Source organism: Coenobita brevimanus, chromosome 40, assembly GCF_032717465.1.
Source record: "Coenobita brevimanus isolate Jiangsu-jjx chromosome 40, ASM3271746v2, whole genome shotgun sequence".
NCBI classification, from domain to species: domain Eukaryota; kingdom Metazoa; phylum Arthropoda; class Malacostraca; order Decapoda; family Coenobitidae; genus Coenobita; species Coenobita brevimanus.
The window spans coordinates 23,278,315-23,290,969 of record NC_136993.1 but is presented as its reverse complement, the minus strand read 5'-3'; the positions used below and the strand labels follow the sequence as shown (position 1 = coordinate 23,290,969).

Sequence of the window (12,655 nt, the reverse complement as noted above, 5' to 3'; positions counted from 1 at the left end):
ATTTCAGCAGCTCTTGTATCCCAGTTAAGACCCAACACAATTTTTGATTTTTGGGAATGTCAGTATTTGGATAGTCCTCTTGTATTTTATCCCTCAAAAGCGGTGAATTTGTATTCCAGTTCTGTAACGGCAAATTTGCCTTCCCACATTCGGAATTGTCTACTTCACAAACCTTCAATGCTTCTGCCTTTGTGTCAGCAACACCTTGCAAATTATCCATATGAAAAGCCTGCCCTGTCTCTGGGCATCTGGCATTTCCAAAATGATTCTTCAAAGTGTTGCAAAGTAGGAAAGGACTAGCACAAGAGCCAAAGAGCACCGATCGGAAAAAGTAAGTTTTCAATGGACTATTCTCATTTTCAGGGTCTTGAGGCCAGAGGAATTTTGTAAATTTCCTGTCCTCCTCTCTCAATCCTATTCTGAGAAAAGCCTTACTAATGTCTGCTGTATAAGCATAAGGTTTCTCTCTAAATCTTAGTAATACATTCCCTAACGTCCCTGTCAGTGTAGGTCCAGAGTATAGGCAATCGTTCAAGCTAGCTGATCCTTTAGACTCTTTACTACTACAGTTGAAAACTATCCTTGTGGCAGTAGTTACTGGATCCTTGCTTACAGCATGATGTGGTAAATATTCTCATTCTTTGTGGTTAACAGGGAATTCTACCTCTTCCATAAATTTATTCTTCAGCTGATCTTTTATGATATCATATATGGTTAGATGTTCTGGTTCATCTCTCAACTTTCTTAGAAGAGAATTTAACTGAGCCTTCTCTGCTTGGTAATTTGTTGGTAACTCCGAATGGTTTAGTTTTCATGGTAATCCTACCCAATACTGTCCATCTCTAAATTCCACAGACTTGTTATACAAGTCCAAAGTTATTTTATCTTCAGGGGTTGGTTCCTCAGCGTGTATTCCTACACTATCTAGGTCCGACAATTTGTGTACAGGTTCACTTTTTTCATCCGGCAAGTCATTTATCTGTGTAGGTTCTAATTCTGCACCTATTCTAGCTACCATCAATGACTGTGTGGGGGTAACAGAGACTGAGTCTACCAGTTTGGCCTCTCATTTAGCTTGCTTTGGAAAAGGCAACTGACCCATAATAAGGTTACCTCTTGGACTCTTGAACAATTGTACTTTATTTTTCTTGCAAGTCATATGTAGGAATCTTCCACAGTTATCTGAACCTATCTATCTATCCATTTGAACTAAATATCATTTTATGGGACCTACAGTAACTGATTTCACATTCTGTTTAGCCAACCTAATCTCTGAGCTCTGTACATGATCAGAGGTTTCTTTCAGTCCCTTTATATATATTCGCAACCATATTAACAGTATGTTACACCTTCCGCCTAATCTTTTACTCTCTCTCTCTCTCTCTCTCTCTCTCTCTCTCTCTCTCTCAATATATATATATATATATATATATATATATATATATATATATATATATATATGTATACTTGTTTCCATATTATGCAGTACAGCTGCTGTTATACGGGATTTATATCTGCCAAGTTTTATTACAGTAATAATTAAATCAAAGGACTGAGCTTCCTAAGTAGTGGAAAAACCCTGTAATGGTTGGTTTTACCTTGCCAATAATAGGTAACTTAAATTCTTCACAATGTCTGCAGAAATGAAGGTTTTCTGTGCAACAGTATCAAAAAGAGTACATGCTAATATATTCCTATTTTCAATCATTACCTTCACATCTGCAATTGGACATGCAGGTGGCATTACTACTGGAGTATTCACTTTAGCAACTGTCATATTGACACTTGCAGTTTTAGGAACCTCATATTTCATCCTTGGGCATAAAGTAGTATGATGATGGTCTTTTTTTATATATGAAATAAAGATTTAGTTTAATCTTGCAGTCTGCAGAAGTGTATTCGGAATTCTTGAAAATAATACAACACCCCAATTCCTGGAGCTTCACTATTCTAGAAGCATAATCAGGATAATGTTGACAAGACGCACTGGAATGTTATTCACCACAAAATGCACAAACCTTTTCGTCCTTTACCATGGAAATTTTTACCTCCTTATTTTCATCAGCTTGCCTGTTCCTTGTGTTTAATGTTTTATCCTCAGATATTAAAGAGCTAAGCAAAGTATCTATCTATTCTATAGGTACAGACTTAGCCGTTCCTGACTTATGTTTCCCAACCAGTTGGTTAGTGGTTCTTTTCCTTATTTCAGCCTTCTGTTAAATTTCAGCGGGCTTTAATATTCCTTGCAAGTGCAGTAAGCCTTACTGAGTCTCCTCACAGAAGAAATCATCCTTTTGGTACCTACCATACAAGACATCCTTGGTTCTAGGTAGGAGCTTTAATGGCACAATTCTAGAAAGCACCCAGTCTGCTGCTGTAATATTTTCTCAAGTACCTAAAGACTTTAAATTACAACTCATCGCAATCCGAAAATTTTGCAAGGAATCAAGATCATGTGTAGGTATGGATAATTCAATTAGAGTCTTCAGTAATTGGGTGATGACCTGCTCCCTGTCATCATAAGTCTGTCTGAGGATAGTCAAACCCACCTCATAATTGTTTTCTTCCAAAGGTAATTCCTTTATCAACTTGTAAGGCGTACCCTTGACCTGTCCTAACAGACAGGAGAGTTTACTCACACTGGGATGATCTGTTAAAGTATTTAAACTGATCTGAAAAGGATTTCCAATTTTCCTTCCCATCAAACTTCGGATGCGTAATTTGTGGTAGTGCAACTACACTCCGCTGTTCCATAACTTGTGTTTCTGTGGTAGTATCGGCCAATTTTTACTCTAACAACTTCACTAATGTTATATATTCCTCTAATTTACCTTCAAATTTGGTACTTGCTGACTCCAGATCTTTATCATCACCTTTCACATTGTTGCTTCTAAATTTACGTAACTTTCTTCATACTTAGTCCATCTGCCTTTTAGTATATTAAGAAGACTACTTAATTTCTCCTTGGACTGAGGTGTTTCATCTAATGATTGCCTACAATCATTTATGGCTCTCGATACCCATCCCGGATGACCTCTGTAACAAGCAAATAGACATTTTGACTGATTTCTAAGTTGCTAGAATTAACATCAATTTCAATTTTACAATCACTAATTTACCTGAGCTCAGTCGTTATCTATTTATTTTAAATTTTAAGGAGTGTAGGGATTGGATTTATGGTATTAAATCTATCTCCCTGGGTTGTTAAACCTCTGCGGTTATGTCTTTATCCCTACACTCAGTTTCTAAATAACCCAAATTTCCTTGGGCTCAGAACCAATTAACATCTTAACTCCCTCGCTCACCATAAGCTTCCATTAAGTTTCGGTTCCAGGCACAGAACCAAAACCTTGCTCTGGCTGGCTCCGTGTGAGTGGCAAGGGAAAAATTTCTATGGCTCAATTTACCCTCGGAAAGTGCTTATATCGTTATAAATCGCTTCCCATCATCTTCGTTGTTGTTTAAAAGATAAGCAAAAAACATAAAACAGATGAAAAAATGTACAGAAATGAAGCCTGAATAAACCTTATTTAAGTGAAAACTAGCTTCTCATAACTTTCCAACATCACCGTGAAAATTTTTTTCAGTGATGCGCAGCTGCAAAGAACATGTCTATATGCAGAATTTCACGATCTTTCATCTGTGAAAGTTTCAAGTTGATACGGCCAATAGGTTTCGAGTAAATCGGAAAAAAATTACGAAAAACGACTAACAAAGTCTGATTTCTTTATTATTTTGTATGTTGTTAGTGACACTGTAACAAACATATATGAAAATTCTATCCAGTTTTGTAGCCCAAACGTTAAGGAAGCCCGTGATATAATTCACAGTGTTATAAGCCTTATTGTTATTGAGAAAATGAATTTTGAAAGGTTACGATGGGTTGCATGTGGTTTGCATGCGGTGACAGCATGTACGCTCAGGGCTGTAGGCTGAGTATTATGTTCATCTTTTGTAACTTTTCCCCAATTATTTTCACACATAGGTTACCTTGCTTTACAAAAGTATGCATAAGAAATCATCAGCTTGATCAAGCTTTCTTCAGATTTTTTATGTGACCTATACTTTACGAGTATAATGACAGAGAATAGTAATGAAATCCACCACATTTTCCCTATGAGAAATATATAATGAACATACATTTTATATCTTACAATACAGTAGTATAAAAACTAGACAAATAAGCTGGTTACTCACGTCCTCTAGCAGTGTTATAGTGTTTCTTGAGAGGAGATGGAGTTGCAGAGAGAACGACAGATACGATCACAGCCTGTGTGTGTGTGTGTGTGTGTGTGTGTGTGTGTGTGTGTGTGTGTGTGTGTGTGTGTGTGTGTGAGTGTGTGTGTGTGTGTGTGTGTGTGTGTGTGTGTGTGTGTGTGTGTGTGTGTGTGCGTGTGTGTGTGTGTGTGTGTGTGTGTGTTTGCGATGTGATTTACTGCTGTATGCTTTCATCAGTATGATACTGAAGAAAGCACAGTCCTGCACAAAGCAGCACATCGCAAACAGGACATACATAGCTGGTGTCCTTCCTCCTCATGTTGAAGTAGCACAACACAGACCGCAGCCTTTTCCTGTCGGGAATTCTCTCCAGGGTGTGGTGCAGAGTTCAGTCCAAGTGAGTCCTATCATCGATATATCGACGGCGCTTGGACGGCGGTGCTTCTCCGTCTCCTCACCTCCGTACTTCTGCTGGAGGTGTAGTGGCAGGAGCCGGCCAAGTGACTCTTGACGGGCCAGCTACTGCAGGAGGTGGAGCGGTCGTGGCAGTAACTGGCGGAGTTACTCCTGACGGACCAGCTACAACAGGAGGTGGAGCGATTGTTGCAAGAGGTGGAGCGATTGTTGCAGGAGGTGGAGCGATTGTTGTGGGTAGAGTGGAGGCTGCAGTTGATGTAGTGGTTGCTGCAGGTACAGGTGGTCGTCATTGCAAAGGAAAGTCAGGGGCACGGTGAGGGGCATGACCTGATGCCGGCCATTCCTCCTCTCGGAATGTCAGGAGTTTGTGGCATATGTACTCCTGGAATTCCAGGAGAGTAATAGGCCTGTTGGCGTTCTTCTTGTAGAGGGTGTAGGCATTGAATAGGGCCATGTGGATGAAATAAAAGGTCATTTTCTTGGTCCACTTGACCGCCCTCCTTTGGGCAGGGTAGTATTGGATCACCTGATCGAAATGATCCACCCCGCCCATGTGCCTATTATAGTCCTCCACCAGGATGGGCTTGTTCACTGTTTTCTGAACATCGTGGAATCTCCCGTCTGGACCCTTGACCTTCCCATGCACCTGCTTAGGGATGGTGGTGTCACTGTGGAAGATGGACACCATACTTACAATATGTTTGTCCTTCCACAACAACACCATTACATTGCCCTTGTGTCTAGTTTCCACTCCATCATCAGGAAGGCGTTTAGCACTGCTGATGTCCTGCAGCCCCCTCTGTGCTCCCCTTGCCAGTCGTACTGTGCCACACACATACATGGCCTCTGCGAAGAGGTATTCGCACAGTGATACAGAGTTGTAATAATTGTGCATATACAACTTGTATCCTTTCCCCTTCAAAGGTTCAATGAGGCCCCATACTCTGTTCTCTAGAGACTTCTTCTTCTCCATGTATACTTCCATATTCCAAATGTAACCACTCCCTGCCTCAGCCAAGATGTATAGTTTTATGGCATACTTTTGGGGCTTCATAGGATTATATACACGGAAGGAATGCTGCCCCTTCCAACCCAAAAATCCCTCACCTAGGCTAAGATATTTGCCTGGGTTGTAAACCTCCCTGAACCTCTGAAGGAGATACTCCATCACTGTGTGAATCCTTATCAGCCGGTCCTGATTGCCCTCGGGTATGGCGAGACTACTGAAAGCATGAAAGTGCTTCAGGATGGCCCTGAAGCACTTTCCACTCATAGCACGCTGAAATATGGGGTATTCGTGAACCTCTGAATGCCAATAGTGTCTTATGGTTGGCAGTTCATAAATCCCCATAAGAAAATATAATCCAGGGAATTGAGCCATTTCCTCTTCGTTGCAGAGGTACCAAACATCTAGTGCAGTCCCCAGAAACATGGCATATTTGTTTGTTTCGACCGTCAGGTAGGTGAGCAACTCCCTGGTAAAACAAAGTTGAAAGTATTGGCGTGGTGTTGCTGGTGCTGCCACTCTCAAACCTGGGGTTTCAGTGAAGGGGCCAGCATTGCGTGTAAATGACCCAGAACTCCAAGCTATCTCCTGACGGTCACCACCTGGGATAATACTTGGCTGTGTACGTGTCTGGCGCACATGACCCCAAGACAGACGACTATCTCTCGGCCACCCACCAGTACCTCGCCTAGGCCTACACCGCCCTCATCTTTGTGGTGGGGAGGGAGATGGTGATGATGATTGTGTTGATGATAGTCGGGTGGATGAAGTTTCAGGTGATGGAGATGGTTATGGTGATGGTTGTGATAAAGATAGTTGTGGTGGTGATGGTTGTGGTGAAGATGGTTGTGGTGGTGAGGGCTGTAGTGAAAATGGTTGTGGAAGAGATAGTAGTGGTGGTGCTGCTGCTGCTGATGATGATGGCTTATATTCAGGGGGAATGAAGTCTGAAAGGGACAGTGACTTTCCAGGTTTAGCTGGGGAAGATGATATGGAAATATCTTGGATGGGTGGTGAGATGCAGGCAGGTTGAAGTGTGGCGAGAGTGTAGGGTGAGTCTGGGAGGAAAGAGGTCAGTGTTTGTGGTGGAGGGATGGAAGATAGGTGGCGATAATGCGGCTCAGTCTCGAGGGTCGGGGTGGTTTCAGTGGTGGCAGGACTGGTGGCAGTGATGGCAGTGGTGTCGGGGGTGATAGGACTGATGGCAGGGATAGTGGTTGTTTCCAAAATGATGGCAGAGGTGGCAATTGCTGTAGGAGTGATGGCAGTGACAGGAGTAGCGGTTATTACACCAGTGGTGTCAGTGGTGAAAGGAGTGGTGGTAGTGATGGTGCTGTTACTACTCTCTGTTGTGCTTATCGCTGCAGCCTTGACCGCGGGTTTGCGCTTATCATCCCTCGGGTCAGATTTCCTCCTTGCTCTCCTGCTCCTCACTCTCTCCTCCTCAACATACTCATTGCCTGTTTCACTATCACTACTTTCCTCGCTCTCACTGCCACTGAACAAGTATTTCATATATTCTTTTTCAGATAACCCCTTGCGAGGCATTTTTCCGGTAGTGTAAACTGCAGGGAAACGGTAAAAATCAGTTACGAATTTTCAAATCTGGCTTTCTCTGAAAATATATAAGAAACACTTATAAATGTCCTTCACAAGCATACTGCACTATATATAACACAATATCACTCTACACAAGTAAGGTATGGATGGTGCGGTAGTAGGAAATGCTGGTTTAAATGCCCAGCCACGTGCTCACACACCCTTCAAGCCTGACTGCCGGGAGGATACTGAGATAAATATAGGTCGCTTGCCCCTCCAATAGGCTGCTGGGTGTTGCCATATATCTCCCTTAGACGTGGCTACCCTCAGCTTTGACTCAACCAAAATTTGACGCAAATCCATCCACAGGAAAAGTTTCTACGACCATTTACAGGGAAGTTGCATCATGTTGCATCATTGGTTACTCTTCAGATTACAAGGATTATGACTCACATTGCGTCATCTTGCATAAGGGGTTAATATAACATAGGACCACCCAAAGCCTGTACAGCACAGAATTGTTCTTTCGTGAACTCCATGTAATTTATAAATTTCCCCAGAACTGCTTCTCTGCCATAGTGATTCCAGTGTATACCATTGGCTTTTAAAATTACTTGGAAGGGCTTTGCATGAAAGTGGATAAAATTTTTTCCCCTCCTTATCCTTTGCAACTTCCTATTTACGGCCCTGCTAATTTATACGTGCCATAGCAAACTGGTGAACTATATGGTAGGTTTCTAGGCTCAAGAAAGGTTATGGTTACTGAGGATTCACATGAAGCTTCAATGGCTCCTACCACAGCTAGAATGTTTTCAACAGTTTCATTAACTTCCACATCTTCATAAATGTCATTTCCTCCCAGGAAAAGGATAGTGTGATCAAGCTTCCAGTTCAGTATGGCATTTAGTCACTCATCATCAGAAAAGGAACTTGCCCTTCCACCAGGAGCTCTGTATGTACGTATTTCCACGTCCTCCACTTCTACAGAACGTGGAAGTAGGATGTACCCCACAAACCCGACCTTAAGATCATTCAGTGCCTCTGCACACATCTGTTTTCCTCACTCAGGACACCAAAAATACATTAGAAATTTTTTATACACTCCTTTATCTGATGAGTGTTAGTCTAAACATGACCAACAGTAAATTTACATAAGTCTCTAAGGAGATCAAGGTAAAAGTAATACCCTAACTCACCTGAAATTATTCTCCTTATCTCCTAGCCAGTCCCCTGCAGATTTGGCCAGATCATAAAGGTTACTTAGCTAGATAGAGTTGGAACAACAGATGACGACGGTTCTGATGTCTCGGTCTGTTTGCCTGGGCTTCCAACCGTCCTTAGGTGCGTATTATACACAGTGCAACTTGAATGGGCTTAGGAAACAGAGTGCAAACATGGCGAGTCTCTTCTCTCTAGTAGGATTCAAGAGATGCCAACTGTTTCTTAATTACAAGGCTAAATACAATTAAATTACATCATGAAATATACAAGGCAATTCTAACTTAATTTAATCTTAGTTTGAATTAAACTAAAGCCATATACTGTATTCCCTTTATCTTTGTAAATATGTATTAAACCCTCATTTACTTCTCTTTTGAGGGCACGTCATACCCACCACGCAGGTGCAGTTAGGTCAATGGAAAATTCCTAAGTAATTACATGTATTTACAATATAGTTGTCCACATGAATTAAATGCAGTAGTATTTACTTTATTAATAATAAGAATTATTAAAGAGAACGTAATTTCTAGGTTATAAAACTGCTTGAATTAGTCATCAATGCTCTGGGTTTTCCTCTGCTTTTAACAGAGACGACTATTTTAAAAGGTAAGGAGCACAAACGCCCTGCGAGAAAATATTTCCCACAGTTCTTTCAACAATAACTTTGACAATAACTTTGACAAGTCATCACCCATTCCCCCTGTTTGGTAAAGCGAACATCCTTACCTATACATTTGCTAGTAATTCTACATTACAGGAAGTCAGCCAGAACGTCCCTGTTCTGCAACTTGACTCTCCAGGAATTACTCCACTTAGGAGACATACTTTATGCGTAAAATCCATCCTAGACAATTTACCAACTAAGGAAGCTCCAAGTTCAGATGGAATTCCAACAATTATTTCGAAAAAGTGCTCCCCTGAACTTGCTCCAGTTCTACCTAAATTATTCAGACTATGCATAAGTAATTCTTCATTCCCTGATTCTTGGAAAGAAGCCAATACCCACCCAATTCCGAAGAAAGGAAGTTCCTCTAACCCTTCTGATCACAGACCAATAGCTATCATGTCTTCTCATGGTAAAGTACTTGAGACTGTAATTAATAAGCACATAGTTAAACATCCTGAATCTACTTAATTAGTGATAGACAGTATGGTTTTTGTCATGAAAGATCCACTATTGATGTACTCAATCTCCTGACTCATACCATCCATCAGTTAATTGACCAACATGGAGAAAATCATGCAGTAGCATTTGATATTTATAAAGCTTTTGACAGAGTGTGGCACCATTCCCTGCTATCCAAAATCCTCTAAAAGTATTGAAATTCTCGGTGTTTCACTTAACGATACCCTCAGTTCGACCTCTCATGTTAGATCACTTGCTAAAACCGCTACAAAGAAACATGGATTATTGTACAGAGTCCGTAATTTCTTCACTGAGGAGCAGCTAGCTATTTTTTATAAGAGTCATATGTGCTCTCAGCTGGAATATTGCTCACCCTTGTGAACTGGATGTGGAGAGGTGGCACGAAAACAACTAGACAAAATCCACAACAAGGCTGTTAGAATTATTAATAACTTTATTACAAATGAACTACCTCCCCTTCAAGTAAGAAGGAATGTTGCCTCCCTTGCTTTATTTAACAGATACTTTTATGACAAATGCTCAGACGAAGTTGTATCCATTGTGCCACTTCTCCATGCCTTCCCCTGATCTACACAGACATCTGGTAGCACTCATGTCTGGATTGTCACACTGCAATATTGCAAAACTTCTGCCTGTCAGAATTCTGTTATTCCCCAAACTGCAGAACTGCAGCTCTTTGGAACTTCTTTCCCCAGAGTGGTTTCTCCCTGGACTTCGACCTACGGCTGTTCAAGTCCAAGTGTTACAGATTTTTAATGAATGGAGGACACCTCTGATCTGGTGTATGGATTTTTAAAAATTAATTTCTTTTTCCTTTTACTGTTCGTTTATGTAAGAAAAAGATGTAAAAAAGAATAAGAGACATGAAAAGAAGAACAAGAAATGAGTGAGAAAGCATTATAAACACTGGGAAGGCATTCTAAAATGTTCTTACAGCTCACTGTTGTCTCTATAAGTATATGATTTACTTGTGCCATATGGAAAGTTTACTCTTTTTACTCTAACTTGCCCTAAAATTACCATGTCTGTATCTTGAATGCTGATTTGTAACAATTGATTTACTCTAGAAGTCCTATGGAAAGAATTTAGAGCCGTGGCATTATCTTTTACTGCCACTCACCTACATGAACCAACCTGCAGAAAGACGAAAATCTGGGCCAGGTTATGATAAAAGGGGTATAATACTGTGAAATTAAATGCGTTGTGTAGTAACTTAACTCCAGTCTCACATGTGCCTCTTTAACCAAGTTTCAGTTAAATTGCAACTATTCTCATCTGAATCATGTGCTCCAACTTAGCTATTTTATTGCACTGGTGAAATTGCATCAAAAGATTTGTGAGGGAACAATGTTGTATACTATATTTTTGGCTTCTGTCTTATATACTTAAGAGGACAATATACTAAAATCTGTAAGATAGGACAGATATATCACAACAAAGCTTTTTAGAAGTGTTACATGATTAACATTCAGTAGCTCATATACTGCGTGGTTGTGTTTTTGCTCTGTATCTTCTCTCTTGTGTGTATTATGATCATATAAATGCCTAATTTACACACCTACTTTATTTTCATAAACGAGTATTTACTACCCAGGATGAACACACTGTGTAACAATAAGTCGGACAGTTATTTGCGACGATAGTATGGTGTCATTAGATGCGCAAGCATCCCTAGTAACGGCCATGTCCTTTGGCTTCCACTAACGATTTTCGGAAAGGACTACAGACATCCTGACACAATATACACCATACTACCCTCTCACGCCATTTCACACCAACTCACTCTCCCACACCTTAGTACATCAAGGATGTTAACAGAAGGGTCCTGAAACTCCTGCATCTAGAATTTTGGTACTTTTTCATTCTTAATACTGCCAGACGATTTTTATTAGCCTTAGGATTATCTTAATGGAGAGGCATTTATATAGCCTTAATTATCACTGGCAGCATAATCTCAAAATAATTATTGTCAGGAACTGTCACTTGCAGTGTTCAAAGAATTATCAGAATGAGGACGCTGCCTGACATGTAGTATATTGATTATTACCACATGATTGATAGCTACAACTCAGGTGCATGGCGTGACGGTATTGGCTTTTTTTTTCCGGGGGGGGGGGTAATCGACGGAAAGCATTTCAAGAAACAAAATAACCACTCTAACACATCCAAACTTGTAAGAAACGCTTACTTAAAAAAATAAACGCTACATTGGAGTTTCTGATGCTGAGAATGTTAGCAATTTCATAATAAGAGATCTTTCCTAGATTGATTTAAATTATTGGAGTGTAATAATAATATTAAAAAAAAAAAAAGGTAACCAGTTTCAATGAGGTAAAGAAGCTGAGCAGTGACTAACATATTATGAAATCATACATGATACTAGAAATGAAATATAAGGTAACTGATAGCAGACTATTGCTCACGTTTTGATCGAATGGAGAACTATAATGCATGATTTCCATACGACCATCCAGAGTTGTAATGAAAAAGTTGGCGATGCCGAGGTCTGCAACGCCACTCCCAAGCATGCCAGCTATCCCAGTCCAGGTTCCATCTGGCTGACGAGACCCCCACACCTCCCCTACAGGAAGCAGACATCAATAATATAGCACCAGTACTTTCTGTAATATCGATTTAAACTTTTTACTTTGACAAACACTGTTGAAAAAAAGGTACTGTAATGTTTTATGTGACAAGACTACTGGTGGCAAAGAAGCTAACCACGAATGATTAGCGTGTATGCAAATATTTACCTTATTTCTTTGTAGCTAATAATCTAATAATGAGGCATTCATATTGGTACACTGCATTTTATAAGAGATGTAAAAGATGATAGTATGCACAATGTATATGAAAAATTATTTCTATAACATAATGCACCATTTAGATATACTGTACGCTGGAAACTTTCTCTGGCATATTTTCTTACCAAAATGATGAACTAAGATTAGTGGTAGTGGTGGATGGAAATAAGTATCTGGGGATATGCGCCACATTTTGTGTGCATCTCTCTCTCTCTCTCTCTCTCTCTCTCTCTCTCTCTCTCTCTCTCTCTCTCTCTCTCTCTCTCTCTCTCTCTCTCTTTTAATAATGAATTTATTACGTCC

At 40.3% G+C, this 12,655-nt stretch overlaps 1 protein-coding gene across 1 annotated transcript in view; it reads right to left on the bottom strand.

Moving 5' to 3' along the window:
• The window catches only part of LOC145396987 (glutamate receptor ionotropic, delta-2-like), a 182,875-nt gene that overhangs the window by 108,500 nt on the left and 61,720 nt on the right, over window positions 1–12,655 (bottom strand). The window contains exon 3 of the mRNA XM_080270214.1: window positions 11,972–12,129. Coding sequence (XP_080126340.1) covers window positions 11,972–12,129 — 158 coding nt within the window. The remainder of the gene's footprint in view (window positions 1–11,971; window positions 12,130–12,655) is intronic.